The sequence below is a fragment of the Lepidochelys kempii genome, chromosome 8, assembly GCF_965140265.1.
Source record: "Lepidochelys kempii isolate rLepKem1 chromosome 8, rLepKem1.hap2, whole genome shotgun sequence".
Taxonomy (NCBI): domain Eukaryota; kingdom Metazoa; phylum Chordata; order Testudines; family Cheloniidae; genus Lepidochelys; species Lepidochelys kempii.
Genome location: NC_133263.1, coordinates 28,978,541 through 29,000,136, shown reverse-complemented (window position 1 = coordinate 29,000,136; position 21,596 = coordinate 28,978,541). Strand labels below are relative to the sequence as shown.

Sequence of the window (21,596 nt, the reverse complement as noted above, 5' to 3'; positions counted from 1 at the left end):
AATATTTTTAACTCATCATAAAGGGGCTGATATGGTCTGGAAAATCCCAGGTATCTCCAAACATGGGATGCCAACTTCTCATGCACTGGAGACCTTACTAAAGCTCTTAGCCACAGGGGATCCATTGACATGAACATTAATTTTAGCTTCCGCATGTATACATACATGCATTTAGGTGAGGGAGCAAGACCTGAGACAAAGCACACTGAAGTCACTGGAAAGACTCCTATTGACTTAATGGGCTTTGGATCAGACCCGGAAAGAACAAGTGAGTGTGGACCTTGCTCACCTTTTAATAAATCTGAAAATCTTATTACAATGCTGTCCACGGAAAAGCTGTTAAGGAGGACATTTTACCAGTGTTTCCAGAAGCTTTCAAGCATCGGTAACAGCAGCACAAACTTTCTGACACTCGCCAGCCAATGTACCTCAGTCCCACTTTGAAGGAACCATAGATTCATAGATACTAAGGTCAGAAGGGACCATTATGATCATCTAGTCCGACCTCCTGCAAAACGCAGGCCACAGAATCTCACCCACCCACTCCTGCGAAAAACCTCTCACCTATGTCTGAGCTATTGAAGTCCTCAAATCGTGGTTTAAAGACTTCAAGGAGCAGAGAATCCTTCGGCAAGTGACCCTTGCCCCATGCTACAGAGGAAGGCGAAAAACCTCCAGGGCCTCTGCCAATCTGCCCTGGAGGAAAATTCCTTCCTGACCCCAAATATGGCGATCAGCTAAAACCTGAGCATATGGGCAAAATTCACCAGCCAGATACCCAGGAAAGAATTTTCTGTAGTAACTCAGATCCCACCGCATCTAACATCTCATCACAGGCCATTGGGCCTATTTACCATGAATATTTAAAGATCAATTAATTACCAAAATCATGAAGCAAGATAATTCTGTTGCAATGTCTTTGGCCTCAGTCTCTAACCCCGAAAGTAAGATGCCTAACTACTGAGGAAATGCAAAAGAAGATGTGCTCCTTGGGATGAGAACACTGTGGAATCAGAAAACCATTATGTCATACAATTTCATTACTTTTCACCTACCAGTGCGGTGGCCAACTGTGGCATCTGGCAATACGGACAACATGACACACACTGCACTATAGGATACAATATTAGTGTATAATTCTATGTATAATCTGATGCCAATTTATATCTTTGTTATAATTCCCCCAGTCAGTCCTTTCCATCCTCTCATCCTACTACTTCCTCCACTCTCAGCTTTGAGTCAGTAGATACTGGTATGCTGCCCTCAAAGATCCAAACTTCTTGCCTGCGAAGTGCCCTCTTTCTCAGCTTCTGAGTCGTTCTTTATTCCTCTTATTCCAGCAGTCCTTGCTATTCGCTCTCCTAAACAACACACTTGCCCCCATTACACATACTGTTGTCCTCTCTGTGTTAGACTGTCAGCTCTTTGGGAAAGGGAACATGCCCACCTCCAGTCTTGCAAATCACCATGCACATGCACATACAAGGAATGTATGATAGCATGGTGTGATATAAAGATTTTATTGGCATGAGTTTGGAATGGCCACTTTACTCATGGATGATAAAGCCCTGAGAAAATTATTAAAGGTCATCCAAAAGGAATGCTAATAAAATCATATACCACACCATCATGTATTGTGTATATACCACATGGGTTACAGAAAAACTATTTTAGAAAAGCTCTAGAAAGCTTTAAAAAAAGGCTATTTCCTCTGCCTGTAAAGCCAATTTCTTTAGTTATCCTGAGTCCAACTCAGCGTTCAAGGAAGGTCACAGAAACTTCTAAAAATGATGACCTAAAATGGTTTTTGTATACCAAAATTGTAGTCACTTTAAAGACTGTTATCTTCATGTTATCAGATGTTCACAAGGCTGGAAGCTGGTAATCATCTCTTTCCAAAAACACCACTTATAGCAATGCAGGGATGGGAGGCTTCTTAAAGGTCTTTTTTGCATGGGCTACAGCATAATCTGTGCACCTGTGTCACAACCATACTTTCTCCGTATGTGACAAGCCTTACATACATTAATAAATGTCCACAATGGCCCTGTCAGGTATTGCAGAGGTAGCTATATGTTCTTGAAGGACAGTAAACTGAAGTGCAGAGTGTTGAATGACTTTCCTTAAGTCACACAGGGAATCAATAGTAGAGCTATAGATAGAACTCAGAAGTCCTGACTTTCCAGTCCCATGTTTTAACCTTTCATATTCAGTAAAATCCATGTGTGGTGGGGTGAGATTTTAGGACTAAAAGTCAGAACTCCTGGGTTCTATTCCTTGCTCTACTATTGACTGGCTGTGTGCCTTAGCCTGGTTTTGGAGTGAGCACCGCAAAGAATGAGTTTAGTTCTTGGCATCGGTTTAGATTGGCAATCATGATGCTGGATTTTATGATGGAGACACCTGTCCACTAGGAACTGGATTAAGGCCACAAACTCATTTCACAAACCCCATGGAACAGCTGACAGATGCCAATGACCATCCATAACTATCAAGCTGGGCTGGAAGTCAATTTATTTGTTCTGCAGTTATATCTGACATGTTTAATGGAGCAAAATACATTTTAATGATGCAAATGATGTAATTTTTTAAGGGCAGGCAGCACTCATGTGAAACTGGGAAGAAACGCACGGTAAAAGTGAAAACTCACACTAAAAACACCATGCTAGCTTTGAACCTGGAGATCTTTGCATGACAACCAATGATATTGCTCACCTGCCAGGAATGCAGAAAATCAGCTGAAAAAATATGTGATTAGCATGATGAAGATTTGGAAATTTATAATGCACTCATCACTAATTGCTGATTCACATAGGCTAAAACTTCAGAACAGGCACATAACAAAAGGTAACCAGTCTTATCTTGGTAAGAGTTTGAAGGCTGCATAAGTTCACAGTGAGACCAAAAAGCAAGGAATGAAAGACACTTTGCAGCTTCTATTGCAGTGGATACAGAAAGAAATACCCAAAGACAGACATAAGAAGAGATGGTAGGAAGGAAGTTGAATACACTGAATGTGGTCAGCCCAATACCATGGTTGTGGGGTATGTATCAGCTGCAAATCATGAATACAGCATTTTAAAAAGAAATAGTACCTATTTGATCCTTAAATATATTCCACATGCTGAAACACTTCTTGAGCTGTGAGCTCATGGAACATATTTGGCAGTAAGGTTTTTTTTTGGCTACCCTTTCTCCTTTCCTCCCTCTCCCCTCTTGTCACTTCTGTCTCCTTCCACCATCCTTTCTGTTCTAGCTCTGCTGATCCCACAAACTGCATTTCACTGTTGGGCATCCTTGTTTTCCTCTTGGACTTCTGTTTTGTTGATGTGCCAAACTGAAGTGATTCAGTTGAATAATACACCACAAGCAGTGAATGGGGTAGCATTAAACATGGACTGAACATTTCTCCCTCATTGACTGAGAACAGAGTAAAGGACTATCAGCCAGGCAGGCAAGAGGCCAAGGCTATTCTGTCACACACTATTCACTGAATGTGCTAGGGTCTTTGGTGCACCTGTTCTATATTCACCTCCTACAATTTCAGACCAAATTAAGAAGACAAGATCATTTCCATTAATCCTATACAAAGGAAATGTTACGAAGGGCTACTCATTAGCACAGGCAGAAGATCACTCACTCACCATAGATAAAAGAGATGGCCCCCATCTGATGTATAGTGCAGAAATGAACTGAGTGATCAATAAATCAGCAAGATGCCCTTTCACCTTCTAGTACTTCACACTGCAATCCCTCCCATACCCATTTTCAATGGGAGCATTCGGGGTGTTAGATTAGGAAGGCAAGGCCAGCCAACCTAATTGTTGGCATGGGACTTGATATTTACACAAAGGAAAACCCCTGCTCTGCCTACAAGTCTCTGAATAACCCCAGGTTCAGAGAGTGCCAAAAGAGTTTCACCAGCCTCTGATTAAAACAGTTTATGTTTTGTAATATTACCATTGTTTTTCTTCAATGACAACCACGAGAAGGAGGAGCTATCATTTTCAGTAGTTAGTAGCTACTTATTTACCCAATAATTTAGTATCTAACCTGTTAAGTGTTTATACAGCAGGTCAAAAGCACACATGCAATATAGAAGGAGTGATAATGATAAGCGCTTCCATCTTATTAAAGGCAACCATTAGAAATACCAAATGCTTTCAAAATAAAGAAATATGCCACAATTTTGTATGTGCTTAATAATTATTTTAAACATAAAAAAGGAAGAGCTCAAAATGAAAAAAATAATTTAGAAAAAACTACCCTTGTATTTATACTTATTAAAATGGCACCATCTTTTGCCAGCGAGCCAAAAACAAACAGAATGAAAATAAAATAATGAAAAAGCCAAACAAGAAGAATAGGAAAAAGCTGAGAATAAATAACTGAGATCTATTACAGCCAGACAGGAGAAGCAACTGATGGAACATGCTACACATTGCTGGTTTAAAAAAAAAAGCATTTTAGATCAAGAAATTAATCCAAACAAATTGGTTATTATATTGCATAATTAATGAAATGTATCTGCTAAATGCCAGCTTAATGGCCACCATCAGGAGCTATCACTAGTTGACTATTAACTTTTCTTCACAAATCAAGAATGCCAGTCATCAGCTCTCAAACAGTTCAGAACAAATTTTGCACCCTTTCATTTATGTAGATGTTTATACCATGCTCATCATTACGGTATCTGAACCCTGCGTGATGTTGCATTTGGTATAAGTCTGGACAGAATTTTACCTTTTGAGTTTAGCTAAACAATTTCATAATGCAAGCTCTAAATTCACCTTAGAAGGTACTATTCAAAGAGGTATGAGTACCAGCACATTTGCAAAACAGTATGATGATGGCTTTGGATAAACTTTTTTTTTCCCTGAGGGGAGAGAATTTGCATGCCCTTCAAAACATTAGAAGAGTAAAACAAATTATAGTAAGTTTGATACACTCCGAAGATGCTAGATCAGTTGTTTTTTTTCAGAAACAAATACTGTACTGCAAATCTCAAAAAGCAGCGCAGTAGGAGTCATACCTGCTTATTGACTTAGCAAGGGACATTGGCCAATTGAAAGCACCTAAATCAGTGTTAGAACAGGAACAGGAAAAAGCATTAGAGTCTGTCAAGGTGAGGAAGAAGATGCATTTAATACCTCCCAAGCGGCATCATGGAAAGTATGACAAAAAACAACTGAACACACAAAATAAATGTAACACAGTGTCAAACTAAAATAATCATGTCTCTACAAAGTGCATCTTCCCCGAATTCCTCCTTGACACTATTTTGTCTCTCTGTCATTGGGCACTTTTATGGCTAATACTTAAGGACATATTACCACTTATGAAGTTACCAGCAATACAGTTCAGTTTATGGCCACTTCTGCACAGGTTTAAAGCAAACACATATTTTGAAGACAGACACACACGCACTGAATTATCCTGTGAGTTAAAAACTTTTACATTTCTGTGATGCTTCAATCACTTGAGATTAAAATGTAAAATGAGAAATGTTCATGTGGTAAATGAAGGCCTTAGTCAGGTTAAACTCCCATTGATTTTAAAGGGAATTTTGCCTGAGTGAGGATTGAATATAAATGTCAGGATTGGATCCGTAATGGTATTAGCTTTCTCCACTATGGGTGAAATCCAATCCACTCACATGAAGCCTGAGTACTGGGGAGGCAGAAGCCACCTTTCACTCAAATCCAGGGCTAGGCTAATATTCCAGCCTATGGCTTGTGTGAGTAGCTGCAGTTCTTGAGTGGCAGTCACATGTAGTACTGGGGACACTGGATACACACAATGTAGGATCTGTGGTCCCTCCCCAAGCCCATCCCACTGTGGCCTTCCACCACAAACTATGGGATGGCGTGATGACCCTTCCCATGGCACATACAGGGTGTACAGGCACTCCCTCCGCTTGCAAACCCCTTAAGTGGGGTTAGATGTTGCGAAGGGCTTTGCATTGACCCTCTGTAACAGAGGTGAGTTTCACCCTATACGAAGCTGTTACACTGCTGTATTATTGAATCAAGCTCTAACAGCTGTTCAAGGAACCCCCTAATTCATACTTCAGCTACATTGGCCAATACTCTAGAGATTTCTATGGACAACTGGAGAAAGTGAATTGTATGGTGTTTGGGAATTCAGAAATTAAAATCAGTTTGAAAATATATTATCTACAAACTGAACTAATAGCTAAAGGCTACCTTCATTAAAACTGATATATTTCAGTATATCATGTTATTATTTTAAGCTTAGCTATACATAGAATCCTAATTTGAAATTCTGCCCTCTCAAATGGCTCTCACATACAGTATCCACTGGAGTAGAAAGAAAAATCCACACAAAATGAATGGAGATATTAAAAGGCATATTCAGTGGGTGAGATATTCATCATGCACACATGTGCACAGCCCTACAGTTGTTGGTCTGTTCCAGACCAGTAACTGTATGTGAATCTATCTGCACATGTACATGTGAAGTTTGCATGCAAACACATTTTGCTCTTTTACAGGCACCTAAAAACATAGTCCATGGTGTTTAACTACAAACATTAATAAATGGGAAAGAAATTAAGAGCTTCCCAGAATTCATGGAGCTTACTACTATACTTGTGCTTTTGAAAGGGGAAAGACACAACACATGGAAGACACGAGCAAGAAAGATTGGGAGAGGCCTTATGTGTTGATTGACTGGTGCTAGTAGACTTATTGAGATATAACTGTTTGACAAATGTCCTAGAATATGACGGTTAGTCTGATGGAGCCTGAACAGTGTTTTCTGCCATAAATCTGAAGTACAGTATTAAAACAGATTTTGTAATACCTCTACACCAAAAGTGGCTTAGTACATATAGAATTATTGCTGCATAATGCAGAAGGCACATAAAATGTTTAGTGGCCAAGATTGTGGTGTCTAAACAGTGGCAGTCAAGCATGAAGTTACTACACACACTTTTTCACAAAACAACAACAAATAAATGTGCATCAGTGTCAATATGCATTTACAGCACACGCAGTAATACCATATGCTTTGAATATATACAGCGGTCTCCTTTGTAAAACTTGCCAGTTATCTTAATGTCTCAGATAATAATGTCGCCTTGGTATTCCCTACAGTATGTATAAGTGACAAGGCTAGTACTGAAGTATACTTATTAATTTATTTAAGGCAAAATGGGGATATTTTTAAGGGTCACCACTGAATCTGAAATAGTATCCAAAATGCATATTTCCCCCTTTGAACATTAATGAACCCTCACTCCAAAGAAAACAATCCCAAACACACAGTACTGAAAGTTTTCAGAGTAGCAGTCGTGTTAGTCTGTATTTGCAAAAAGAAAAGGAGTACTTGTGGCACCTTAGAGACTAACAAATTTATTTGAGTATAAGCTTCCTTGAGCTACAGCTCACTTCACTGGATGCTCAAATAAATTTGTTAGTCTCTAAGATGCCACAAGTACTCCTTTTCTTTTTGCGAGTACTGAAAGTGTGACATAATCCCACACGAACCAGGAAATTGAGAGTGAAGCCTGTTTTAAAATTACACCACCATGACCACGAATTAAAGGGATCTCCGCAGAGCAGTTGATTATATACAATATTGCTCTATTGCAGTAGCTAGGCTAAGCCAAGAGTATCTTCCTTGACTCTCAGTTTTCTGGCTTTTGTGTGTCTGTGAGACCCTGAACATGATTTGAACTTTATTTTTTGTAGTTTAATATGTTTATCAGAAACACTACCCCTCAAAAATACCTAACCCAACTTGGCTAGAAGCATTTATTACACAACACCCCAATATCATCCACACATGGATGTGCTTTACACTTGTGGTTAGCTTTGGAAATTGTGACACTGGATCTCATAGTGTTAATTCACTGAAATAAGTGTCAAGGGTAGGGTTATTTTTATACTTCCCTTTTATATTTTTATACTTCCCTGAATTCTCATTCCCTCATTCTCATTCTCTGAAAGTCCTGTAAGTATTACAGTTTAAAAAGATTACAAGATTAAAAAAAACCCTTTATGAATTAGAAACATGCTTAGCCTAGAAAGAATATATAAAATGTACAAATAAAGAAGATCATCAGTTGTCTATTACAGGTAAATTAATGATTATCAGAAAGCACTCATGGTAATTCAGCTGATTTTACTGGAAATGAAGCTATTTCCTTTTATTAAATTCTTCTTTCCTACGTATCTTGGCACAGAAACTAACTACGCTTATCCAAGCTCATCAGCAATGCAGCATTATTTTCACTTGACCAACTGCTTTAACTCCATCAGATCGAAGATAAAAGGGTGTGTGTGTGTTTGTGTGTGCGTATGTGTGTGTATATATATATATACATACACACACACACCTTTATAGATATATAAAATCTACTTCTTGGATCTCAATAGAATCCATGTAACTAACCTGTTCTGGAGATCCACTCCTATGTCAAAGCCTAACACAAATTGTAGAATAATAATTAACATAGGGTAAATGGTACCTTTAGCACAATCAGCACCATGGAATCCTGGAAAACAGTGACAGACTCCAGATACACACTCGCCATTCCCATGACAATTACGTGGACAATCCTGCACTGAATCTGAAAGACAGACATCAGAGACACATTAGTTGTTCCTGTTCTTGGCTGCAGAAAGAAAGCTAGTGTTGTATGTATATCCAGTGCAAGTTTTGCATTCAACTTGATAATGACAGGTCACTTCTTAAAAAATGCTAAATATTTACTGTGACACCAAGGCACCCCTATATGCGCCACTGTCATATAATTATGATATGTTGTGTGAATGCCTAGTGAGATGTCATTCTAAAAGTCTTGATCTGCTAAATCTTTTTGGTTTCTATGTGCTATCATTGTATGTGAAGTTATAAAGTATCAACCTCATTTCACAGATAGGGAAATTGAGATACTGGGAGATCTAGTAACCTGCTCAAGGTCACACTTATATTGACTCTTTGGGCGTCAGAATTCACATGACTCTGTGAATGTACATTTCCTTTGTAGGCTAATGTCACACTTCAGGATTCTGAATAGAAAACAAATCAGAAGCACAGTAAAGAATTCAGATACATTGAACAGACCAAAAAGTGAAAGAAAACTCAACCAATAACCATCAGCTAGGCCATTGGATAGTATTCTTGGTAGTGGTGAAAACAAAAGCCAAAATGTGTGACTCTTAAAAAAAATGCCATTTTGTTGTCTTCTGAAGAGGACACCTGACTATGGAAAGATTTGTTTCTTTTGCTACACAGCGCATGAAAGTACTTTCCCTGTGTCCATATATTTAGTGTGGTCTGTGGCTGACATCTTGCCTGACATTCTCTCTCATGTTTCATATCAAAGAGGTTTTCAGTTCTCTGAGTGCCTCTTGTTAGTGAAAGTTCTGATAATAGATATATGTGGAAGAACCTCTGAACTGGATAAAATACTGTACTTTTCTCTGCATTTCAGTCCCATTAATATCATTGCTCTATCAAGATATGTACATGACTATTAGACCTATTACCTTTGACTCTCTTCTAAGATGTAGTCCAGACCTGGCAACATTAAGACAAGCACTTTATCACATCTCAAGGAGTAGTGTTTGCAAGATGGGTCAGGGGAGTATACCAAACCAGTAAGGGACCTGTACAAGAAAGTTCACATGCCATTTGGAGTTGCAGAAAACTCTCTCGATATATGCATGGACTATCTGTCTGTTTGTGGGTGCGTGCATGCATGTGCAAACACACAGACACTTATAAAATCATTTGTGGATTATGAAGGGAAAATCATTATTCATATCTCACATTGCAGCTTACCAGAAATAACTGCTCCTAACACTAAAGATTCAAGGCTGGACTATCCTTTCACACCAGTGTTAATCAGGACTCACTTGAGTAAATTTGGTGGATTATACCAGTGTTTTCAGTGTATTATACCAGGATGATACCTGAGAGGAGGATCAGGCCCACAGTGCATCTGTCTTTTTAGCATTGATCCTTCAAGCAATGAAAATGTCTTCCCTATTTTTCACCATTTTATAATGTTTCCCTTGAGGTTGTGGATTGTGATCCCCTTCCTCCTAGCTGAATAGGACCTACATGAGACTCACAAATTGGACTACTCACAAAGGCCAGCAACACTGCTTCTTAATTCCTTAATCAGCAGAGAGGAAATGAGCAACTCGTAGGCTATGAAAATCTTTCACTAAATAGCGGAAGCTCACTTGTGGTTTCAGTTGTTGCTGTGACAGTGACACTCAGCAAGGTTCCCCTAGCACTTCAACAAACTTCAACACATCTTTTGATAAAGACTTGGGACTTTGGCCTGGTTTTGGTTTTCAGTTGCCTGACTAAGATGGAATCCCCTCTGCCCTTGAGTGTACCTCTTCATAAAGCATCAAGCTTTCATCATAATTTTATTCTCAGGGCAAAGGGTAGTGGCCCTCTGCCTTCCATCCTCATGTCTTTAGGGGACGGTTCACTCTCAGATATTTGGGGTGGGGGTGGTGAGAGGATAGTTGGCCAACATACTTTCAACTCCTTTTTCTTTTGGGGTGTTAGTGATCAGTAGGCAGAAAGAGGGAGTTATGAGTATTATTTTTTATAAATATTATATATTTATAAAAATAATAGTTTACCTGATTGATATAACCTTGCTGGACTTTGAGGAGTTAAATCAAAGGAGACTATTATGGGTGACACAAACAGAAATGAAACAATGACAAAGATAAGGCTCTTTAAGGAAACAATGGGGGAAGCTATTAATAGGGGAATGTCCATGCCTGGCTCCAATCAGTTTTCTTTGTGTAGGCCTAGTCCTATGAGTAAAGAGGTTATGAACATCTGGAAGATGCTAGGCTAGGCAGGAAGGTGGATAAGTGGGCTTTCAGCAATGGCCATGAGGGGAGTCTCTGACAGACACACACTGAGGACATAGAAATTGCAGCAAGCAGGCTCTTTCCCCCTCCCCAGAGATGGAAGTAACCAGGCTGAATGGAATTTACCAAAATTTGCAAGGAAAGGTTAAGGTTTAGATTAAGGGCGATATGCGTACAGGCCAGAGGTGGGCAAACTATGGCCTGCGGGCCACATCCTGTCTGGCCCCTGAGCTCCTGGCCAGGGAAGCTAGCCCCCGGCCCCTCCCCGCTGTTCCTCTTCCCCCACAGCGTCAGCTCACTGCATCGCCAGCACTCTGACCTGCTGCTCTTACCAGGCAGCACGGCGGTGTGGCTGGCTCTGGCATGGTAAGGGGTTGGGGAGCGGGGGCAGGCGGTTGGATAAGGGGCAGAGGGTCCTGGGGGGCAGTCGGGGACAGGGAGCAGTGGGAGGTTGGATGGGGCGGAGATTCTGGGCGGGGTGGTCAGGGAACATAAAAACGTAAGAATGGCCATACTGGATCAGACCAAAGGTCCATCCAGCCCAGTATCCTGCCTACCGACAGTGGCCAATGCCAGGTACCCCAGAGGGAGTGAACCTAACAGGTAATAATCAAGTGATCTCTCTCCTGCCATCCATCTTCACCCTCTGAAAACAGAGGTTAGGGACACCATTCCTTACTCATCCTGGCAAATAGCCATTAATGGATTTAACCTCCATGAATTTATCCATTTCTCTTTTAAACCCTGTTATAGTCCTAGCCTTCACAACCTCCTCAAGCAAGGAGTTCCACAGGTTGACTGTGCACTGAATGAAGAAGAACTTCCTTTTATTTGTTTTAAACCTGCTACCCATTAATTTCATTTGGTAGCCCTAGTTCTTATATTATGGGAACAAGTAAATAACTTTTCCTTATTGACTTTCTCCACACCACTCATGATTTTATGTATCTCTATCATATCCCACCTTAGTCTCCTCTTTTCCAAGCTGAAAAGTCCTAGCCTCTTTAATCTCTCCTCATATGGGACCCGTTCCAACCCCCTAATCATTTTAGTTGCCCTTTTCTGGCCATTTTCTAATGCCAGTATATCTTTTTTGAGATGAGGGGACCACATCTGTACGCAGTATTCAAGATGTGGGCGTACCATGGATTTATATAAGGGCAATAAGATATTCTCTGTCTTATTCTCTGTCCCTTTTTTAATGATTCCTAACATCCCATTTGCTTTTTTGACTGCCGCTGCAAACTGCGTGGACGTCTTTAGAGAACTATCCACGATGATTCCAAGATCTTTCTCCTGATTAGTTGTAGCTAAATTAGCCCTCATCATATTGTATGTATAGTTGGGATTATTTTTTCCAATGTGCATTACTTTACATTTATCCACATTAAATTTCATTTGTTGCCCAATCACTTAGTTTTGTGAGATCTTTTTGAAGTTCTTCACAGTATGCTTTGGTCTCAACTATCTTGAGGAGTTTAGTATCATCTGCAAACTTTGCCACCTCACTGTTTACCCCTTTCTCCAGGTCATTTATGAGTAAGTTGAATAGGATTGGTCCTAGGACTCATCCTTGGGGAACACCACTAGTTACCCCTCTCCATTCTGAAAATTTACCATTTATTCCTACCCTTTGTTCCCTGTCTTTTAACCAGTTTTCAATCCATAAAAGGATCTTCTCTCTTATCCCATGACAACATAATTTACGTAAGAGCCTTTGGTGAGGAACCTTGACAAAGGCTTTCTGGAAATCTAAGTACACTATGGCCACTGGATCCCCCTTGTCCACATGTTTGTTGACCCCCTCAAAGAACTCTAATAGATTAGTAAGACACGATCTCCCTTTACAGAAACCATGTTGACTTTTGCGCAACAATTTATGTTCTTCTATGTGTCTGACAATATTATTCTTTACTATTGTTTCAACTAATTTGCCTGGTACTGACATTAGACTTACCGGTCTATAATTGCCAGGATCACCTCTAGAGCCCTTCTTAAACATTGGTGTTACATTAGCTATCTTCCAGTCATAGGGTACAGTAGCTGATTTAAAGGACAGATTACAAACCATAGTTAATAGTTCCGCAATTTCACATTTGAGTTCTTTCAGAACTCTTGGGTGAATGCCATCTGGTCCCAGTGACTTGTTACTGTTAAGTTTCTCAATTAATTCCAAAACCTCCTCTAGTGACACTTTAATCTGTGACAATTCCTCAGATCTGTCACCTACAAAAGATGGCTCAGGTTTGGGAATCTCCCTAACATCCTCAGCTGTGAAGACTGAAGCAAAGAATTCATTTAGTTTCTCTGTGATGACTTTATCGTCTTTAAGTGCTCCTTTTGTATCTCGATCGTCCAGGGGCCCCAGTGGTTGTTTAGCAGGCTTCCTGCTTCTGAAGTACTTAAAAACCATTTTGTTATTACCTTCTGAGTTTTTGGCTAGCTGTTCTTCAAACTCCTTTTTGGCTTTTCTTATTACATTTTTACATTTAATTTGGCAGTGTTTATGCTCCTTTCTATTTACCTAACTAGGATCTGACTTCCACTTTTTAAAAGATGCTTTTTTATCTCTCACTGCTTCTTTTACACAGTTGTTATGCCACAGTGGCTCTTTTTCAGTTCTTTTACTGTGTTTTTTAATTTGGGGTACACATTTAAGTTGAGCCTCTATTATGGTTTGTCTTTGAATAAAGTGTCCATGCAGCTTGCAGTGACTTCATTCTAGTCACTGTACCTTTTAATATCTGTTTAACTAACCTCCTCATTTTTGCATAGTTCCCCTTTCTGAAATTAAATGCCACAGTGCTGGGCTGTTGAGGTATTCTTCCCACCACAGGAATGTCAAATGTTATTATATTATGGTCACTATTTCCAAGCGGTCCTGTTATAGTTACCTCTTGGACCAGATCCTGCACTCCACTCAGGACTAGACTGCGAGTTGCCTCTCCCGTTGTGGGTTCCTGTACCAGCTGCTCCAGGAAGCAGCCATTTAAAGTATCGAGAAATTTTGTCTCTGCATTTTGTCCTGAGGTGACATGTACCCAGTCAATGTGGGGATAACTGAAATCCCTCACTATTATTGAGTTTTTTATTTTGATAGCCTCTCTAATCTCCCTTAGCATTTCATCATCACTATCACTGTCCTGGTCAGGTGGTCGATAATACATCTCTCCTGTTATATTCTCATTAGAGCATGGAATTACTATCCATAGGGAATGGGGGGGGCTGGATAGGCATGGGAGTCCTGGGGGGCCTCTTAGGGGTGTGGGTGTGGATAAGGGTCAGGGCAGTCAGGGGACAGGGAGCAGGGGGGGTTGGATGGGTCGACGGTTTGGGGTGGGGGGCAGTCAGGGAGCGGGAGGCAGTTGGATAGGCGGGTGGGAGTCCCAGGGGGCCTGTGGACAGGGGTCGGGACAGTCAGGGGACTTGGAGAAGGCCGGGTTGGATAGGGGGTGGGGTCCCGGAGGGGCAGGGGTCCCAGGAGGGGGCGGTCAGGGTACAAGGAGCAGGGGGGATTAGATGGGTCGGGGATTCTGGGGGGGGGGAATTGGGAGGGGGTGGGGACCAGGCAGTTTGGGGAGGCACAGCCTTCCCTACCTGGCCCTCCACATAGACCCCAATGTGGCCCTCGGGCCAAAAAGTTTGCCCAAATCTTGTATAGGCCTTTACTGGCTTTACCCTTTGCTCTGTGTGTTATATAACTTTGGGTGCAACGTTTTTTAGTAGCTGTTTTTCAATTACTTTAATCATTTCACTTGTCACAGCCCTGACAGGAAAAGGGCTTTTTGGTGCCAAACCTAGTTGGGTCTGTCAGGTTAGCGTGGTTGGTAAACAGAGGGTGAAGCCCACCAATCCCGTCAAAAGGTGGTATGGTTGCACCCAGAGAGGGGGGAAGGTAGTAAAACCATCACCTGTGGGGGTGTCTTCAAGGGGGACTAACAGGCATTTAAAGCACAGCTTATCTTGTAACCGTGACACCACCTAAGTCCTATGTAAAGTTTTGGAGAGTGTTTCAATGATGAAGTCTCAGCTACGAACTGCTGACAGTTGGGTGTGACAACACTTAAAATCTCCAAACAGCCAATTAGAATGCAGCTTTGCAGGAACAGCCATACACCACTATTATTAATATCTGTAGTTATAAGATATTATGGCCATTGTAAAGCCTCTAGGTTCATTCATTTTCTTGTTCAAAGACAGCTAAATATTAACAGGATCACAGATTTCGGCCTTCAATATAAGCAACACAAAAGCATCCACAACTCACCCCTAGAAAGACTTCCCTCTTTTCCTACCTACACTCAACATACATCAAATATTACTGGATTAAAGCAAAATATGCGCAAAAAGAGAGAGCTGACAGAAGGCTTCCACACTTTATAAAGATAAGCAAAGAGAGGGAAAAATCCTCAGCATGCAGGCATACATACCTAAGATAACTGTATTGAAAGAGACCACTTCTTTGTCCTTGCCATCATTGTAAAATGCCAGGTGCCACAAACCCACATCCAAGTATTGAACAAACACAGCTTCATTCTGAACCAGGGTCTGGATACTTCGACGTTCCCGGGGGGACTCCACCACACTCCATTTCTCTTTCCCATCCAAACGCTCCATGAAATCATACTGTGTGGTAAAACAGAAACAGAGAGACCTGAATTTAGAGTGATGCTACAGATAAAAATCTGGCAGAATATCTTGCCCTTTCTTCCTCCAAATGCCCTTTCCTTCAACCCTTATTTGGAGAGTGTGGCAATTTGAAGCTAGCCTTTCCTTATTCATTATGGGCCTGGTAGCAATTCTCTTATCCTTTCTGATAATGTGATACAGACAGAATTAAGTGTCTGCACTCTGCAAAAATGTTTTCAAGTGTTTGAGTAAAAGTCCTCCACAGTCTGAGCTTTTGAAGAAAGTTGCTAATTATTTACATTGTCTATTCTCATCTAAAAGAAATACTGAATGGATTTTAGACCAATGACAACATGTACAGCAGACATGCAAACTTTAATAAGATCATATGCTAAAGGGTGTAAGAATATTATTCAAAGAGGTCAGGAACCAACTCTCCCCTATGTACTGCACTGTTCAGCTGGCCAAGCACATTATGGCGATTTTTTACTGGCTGAATCAATAGGTATTGGCCACTGTTGGAGGCAAGATTCAGGATGTGCTGGATTAATGTTGGGATCCTTCATAGCAAGTCTTAGGTTCTTATATAAATTCTCAAATCAGGAAATCTCATTTTGAAAGAAACTCACCCATTCCACAGCAATCACCTACAGCAGTCTCCTGCTGGCACAGTACGCAGAAATCTCAGACATGCCACCTGAAGTACTAATGAATGAAAGTCTCCTCATAAACTCATTGTTTGTGCCTAATATAAGGTACCCCACTTTGTACCTGATTGAAGCTTGTTGTAGAAGCATCACTGCAAAGAGCAAGGAAGTACTGGTTGGCTCCATTGCAACTGTGTTCAGTTTTGGGCACCTCATTGCTCAAACGTTACTGACAAACTGGAGGAGTTCAGAAAGGAACAACAGAAATAAGGAATTGACTTATGAGGAAAGACCGAGGATGTCAAGCTTGGATAAATTCCAGTAGAGGTGGGATATGTTCATGTTAATAATCCAGAAGGTGAAAGCACTGAGCAAAGTAAGGAATTATTTAGCACAGAGGAGGGGTGCTACTAGTATCCAGATGAAATCAAGAAAGGGAAAATTTAACAAGAGTGTCAGGAAAATCTTCTCAACAGTGAGATCTATTAGGCTGGGTAATAATCTCCCAAGGGAAACTCCATTGCTTGGTATATTTAAAACAAGATTGGAAGAAATATTAGTTAAACCTCCAACATGGAATACTGCCTAGGAAGGCAAGTGGACTAGATGACCTCATAACCTTTTTCTACCTTTAACTTCTGTGATTCTAGAACTCCCAGGCTGACGCAACGCTCAACCCACTAGTCCCCACAGCCTCTATATGAGGAAGTCCTTAAGAAATACACCAAAACCAATATATCTAATGTTTTTATAGCTATATAACAAGTCCCCTATGAAAACAGGTCTTGTTTTAGACACATTTATCTATCTAGCACTAGATCGAGATAGATAGATGTGTCTAAAGCAAGACGTATGTGTTCAATAAAATACAGTAATAGTACGTGCTTGCTTGCCAGGAGTCTTATTGCATTTCCCTCTGTTATCACGAACACATACCGCCCAGGCTGGTGATAGCTCAAAGAAAAGAAACACTCTGCTTTTGTTTAAAAACAACTATCATCCTGAACTCTAAACATGCCACTTCACCTACAGAGGACTTTGTGCACTGCAGGCTGAATTCCATTAATTAATACCGAGTTACTGAAAATAAATTAAAATATAATAATTAAATAAACATTAATAATAAGAAATATCAATAATAAAATATTATTAATAATAATAATATATTCCTTTCTGTAAGAGAGAGAGATATTTAAGTCTTCAGGACTATGGGACTATTAGTAGTGTCATGATATGTACCTGCCTGTTTTCAGGTGCATTCAAGTTAGGGGCAGTAGTGTCTGACAACTTCTGTGTCTAAAGGTATCCCCAACACCAAAATATCTGAGCACTTCACAGTATTTACTGTATTTATCCTCAGAACTCCCCTGTTAGGTATGACAGTGCTATTATCTCCATTGCATAGATAGGAACATGAGACACAAATAGATTAAGTGACTTGCCTAAGAAATTCAGTGATATAGCAGGGACTTGAACCCCAGTCTCCTAGAGTTATAGCCCACTGGGCCATCTTTCCTCTCTGAAATGCATTTTGGGTGGTGGATGGGAAGATGTAATAGCAAGAAGTGACTAAACTAAATATCTGACTGCTCTCCACCCAAACCTATTTTACATGGCACATGGCTAGGAAAAACAATTCAGCTAAATCAGTGGGTTTAGGGATAAGCCAATAAATAGCAGGGATTTAGACAATTCGGACATGTCAGTAACTTTCAGAGCATAAATGGTGTCAAACCTGTTTGTAAATCAGACCACTAAATCAGCGACCTTTGGAAATGTTACCAAAACCTACCTGCCAGCAGTCAGAGGTTAAAGATGGACTCACTACCCTCTTGGAAAATGTTATTAGTGGGGCAACAACATCGGAACATTTTTTATTGCTCTTTGGAAGGTTTGCTCACAGACGGTCGACATGGAAGGAAGTAGCAATAAAAGCTGACATTTCTCATTGGCAACATGCTGTTCTGCTCTGCTTGTGCTGGCAGGCTCCTCTGCCTCCCCAATGTCTGATGCTGATTCTACCTCAGATGGCAGGGCAGGCTCAGCGGTTGGTGGGATCGAAGAGGAACAGCATGGAAGAGCTAAAAGGGCTTGAAGCAGCTTTGGCTGCAGGGTCCCCAGTCTCCTCCTGGGATCATGGGTGTGACCTAGTGATGGCAGATCCCTTTGGAAGCCTGTCCATATCATTAAAATTTTATCCATAACCAACATTCTATAGATGAGCATTATTCCTCCTTAAAACTTCTCACTAAGATGAATTCAGTGATCAGGAAAGGTCCACGGTCGTGAGCCATGATATTAAAATTCCAGTACAGGTACAGCATGGGCAACACTCATGGAAGCTCATTCACGACAAGTCTCAATCCCATTCAGAAATGGCCAGCACTTAGGGCTTGCCTACATTTACCGGGGGATCTACGAGTAGCAATTGGTGCATCGGCGGTCGATTTAGCGGGTCAAGTGAAGACTTGCTAAATTGACTGCAGATTGCTCTCCTGTTGACTCCTGTCCTCCACCGGATTGAGAAGAGTAGCGGGAGTCGACAGGAGAGCAACATCGCTTAGTGTGGACCCTGCGGTAAGTAGATCTAAGCTACATTGATTTGAGTTACACTATTTACATAACTCAAATTGCGTAGATTAAATCGAATTTCCCCTGTAGTATAGACAAGGCCTAAGAGTGGGAGGGAGGCAGAATGCCTGCTGGAGGGGCCCTAGGTGGAGCACACCTCCAGCATAAACCCCAAGAAGCACACTATGTATGCTGGGCATGCCCCTTTCTCCTTCCTGATCCTGGAGACATAAAAGAGAGGGAATGGTCCCTGCATATTCTCCTATGTGTGTGCCACTGAAAAAACTTGGCTTGGATGGGGTTTGTTCTGGCTGAGCGGGACTTTCCACATGGCTCCCTATGCAGAAGCCATAATCAGACCTACCACTTATCTGTGTAAACAGCTGCCATGTGTTGTGTGGACATTAACATACACATTCCAGAGCAATGTGTCTAGTCTCGATTGGCCAAGGAAACAGGCCATCAAGACCATCCCCAGGCTTGGCTCTGCTTCACCACATGCCCAACTAGCTCATTATTTTGCATCATGTTGCTCTACTGATCCTCTGATTTACTAACTGTTTTTACACAATTTTCTGCTGAAAATGTTACGCATGCCCTAAAGCAACCCATAGATGGATAAGAGTGTGAGACATGTGCCACGTGCTCATCAGGAAGAAATTGTGAAGGTTTCTACTCACACAATGAACACAGAGTGCTAGGGATGATACAAGCTCACATGTATTAAGAAATGCCACACATCACTACTTACAACTCAAATGGAACCTTTATAGAGATCTGAAAGTTTGGCTGACTTCTAGTTTTATACTCCTCTATGGTTCATGGCTTAGGACTGATTTGCAATCAGAAATGACAAAAGACTGTCCAGATACAAAAAGCACCAGAAACAGCAGGAGAGCACCTGTCCTTGTAGAACTCCTGGCTTGAATTTGCAGACATGAGGGGAGTGCTTTATACAGATCAGGCCTCCTGTAAAAAGGAGGCCACAATACAACGGGTTAATTTTCCAAATTTACCCTTTCCTTGGGTTTGCTCTTGTTTTTTTACCCTATGTAAGAAAGTCCTGAAACAAATCTGTACTTACAGACCTCAATGTTAACCCGAGTTCTACCTGAGCAATTTGTCCCTACAATGTTTCCTTTCAAGGCATCTTATCCCTCTCTCTTATATTTCTGAGAATAGCTAATGAGACCCACCTGCTCTGGCAGCCAGTGAGAGTCAGCAAAATAGCTTTGCAACTCCACACATAGTGTCCTAAAGCCTGATACCTGGTTGCACTTCCAAATTACAGATGAGTCCAAACCAAACTCCAAGAGTGTTTGAAATCAGGATATAAACCCAGATTTTTCAAATAGACCCTATTTTAATAATGGGATGAACCAAAACATGGAGTTAAAAATTCACGAACATCACAAGTGTTCAAAATCCAGATATAGATTTAGATGTTGTGGCGAGAGCTCATCCTCATGCCAAAACTTCATAAGATCTACTCAGCACAAACTAGATCTGAACAACATGTGTTGGGGGGAAAAACTTGTTTGCAAAGTGTTTTAAAATTAGTACTTCATAAACATCCAAATTGTTGATTATGCATTAAAATACCCACCCACCAGCCATCTGATATCCAAGCTGACAGCCAATCATACAATTTACTTTAATATTTGAATGTACATGATTCAGTGTAACATAATGTGAGCAGCATAAGTCAGAGCAAAGCGTGACATATAACAGAGACTGAACTGATGAGAATGATATCATTCTGATCTGTGACTGCTGGGACCATGAAAAATATGAAAATATCAGTGGTGTTTATGAAGCAAGAGATCATCCTGGCTGTCCCACTATTCAAATTGTTTCCAGCTAGTCCCACTTCTAATTGAAAACACAAGTGGTTTACTCACCCACACGAGAGATTTTTGCAAAGAAGATACTATGTGGGAAAGGTATGTAATATGCTCTGGTGGATTGCCTTGGCCAAGCATTCCTAATAGTATTTCTATAAACTTACTTTTTCATGCTATCATTTGAAATAGTCTGCAGATGAGCAGTAATATCAATGTTTGCTTGGATCACTATATAAGCAGCATATACGTGCTTAATCCAAGAGATTTATCATTTCTTCTCCAAATATTATCCAGTGTGCAGCCTTTTATCCATTTGCTTTCCACCATTTAAGGGCCACTTTTTAAGGGGGTTATGAATGTTTTGTTACATGGCTGTACCACTACATAGTCTGGAAAAATCTTTCTTGAAAATACAGTGAGTGCTTTTATTTCTAACCCACTTGCCATACAAGCCTGCATTTCTGTCTGTATGTCCCCCCTCCAGAGCTCCATTCCCTAGCCACAGTATTACACGAGGCTGTTTGACTGACTAAACTAGGCGTTTGGAATATTTGCTAAACAGTAATACTGAGAAGGTTAAATCTCAGCAGGGCTCTCAGACAAGAGCTGCATCTTGTTGTCTCAGGGTAATCATGTACCTAATTTGCTGATTATTGACTTGTTCCCACTAAGGATTTTACTTGGCTTGACATATCAACACTGATCAGTGATGAACTGTCAAGTGAACTTGTTCACTGCTTTTACTGCTCAAGTCCTTAACTTGCAGTAACAAGGATTTTAAAATACAACGTTAGCACATCATCTGATGTCAAATTCAGATTATTTTCATTAATACAGAAATCCTTGCTCCTTTCTGGAATCAGAACAAGGCTACTCTTCTAAAGTTCAGATGTGTAGCAGGCTCTTTTCTTTTCTCTAAAATCATTTCTCTCTGCATCAGGCTGGCAGGATTTAGGATCCTGCATAAGGATATGGGACTTTTCTGCTGAGTCTTCCTATTGTCCAATGCTAACGCCCTGCATGAAGATGCT

The 21,596-nt window shown here is 40.7% G+C and overlaps 1 protein-coding gene across 10 annotated transcripts in view; it reads right to left on the bottom strand.

Moving 5' to 3' along the window:
* Positions 1-21,596, bottom strand: part of TENM2 (teneurin transmembrane protein 2) — a 1,082,027-nt gene that overhangs the window by 138,441 nt on the left and 921,990 nt on the right. For all 10 annotated transcript variants that reach the window (XM_073355925.1, XM_073355927.1, XM_073355928.1 and 7 more), the window contains 2 exons: positions 15,305-15,500; positions 8,495-8,596 (listed from right to left, as the gene is read on the bottom strand). In XM_073355925.1, the coding sequence (XP_073212026.1) occupies positions 8,495-8,596; positions 15,305-15,500 (298 nt within the window). The remainder of the gene's footprint in view (positions 1-8,494; positions 8,597-15,304; positions 15,501-21,596) is intronic.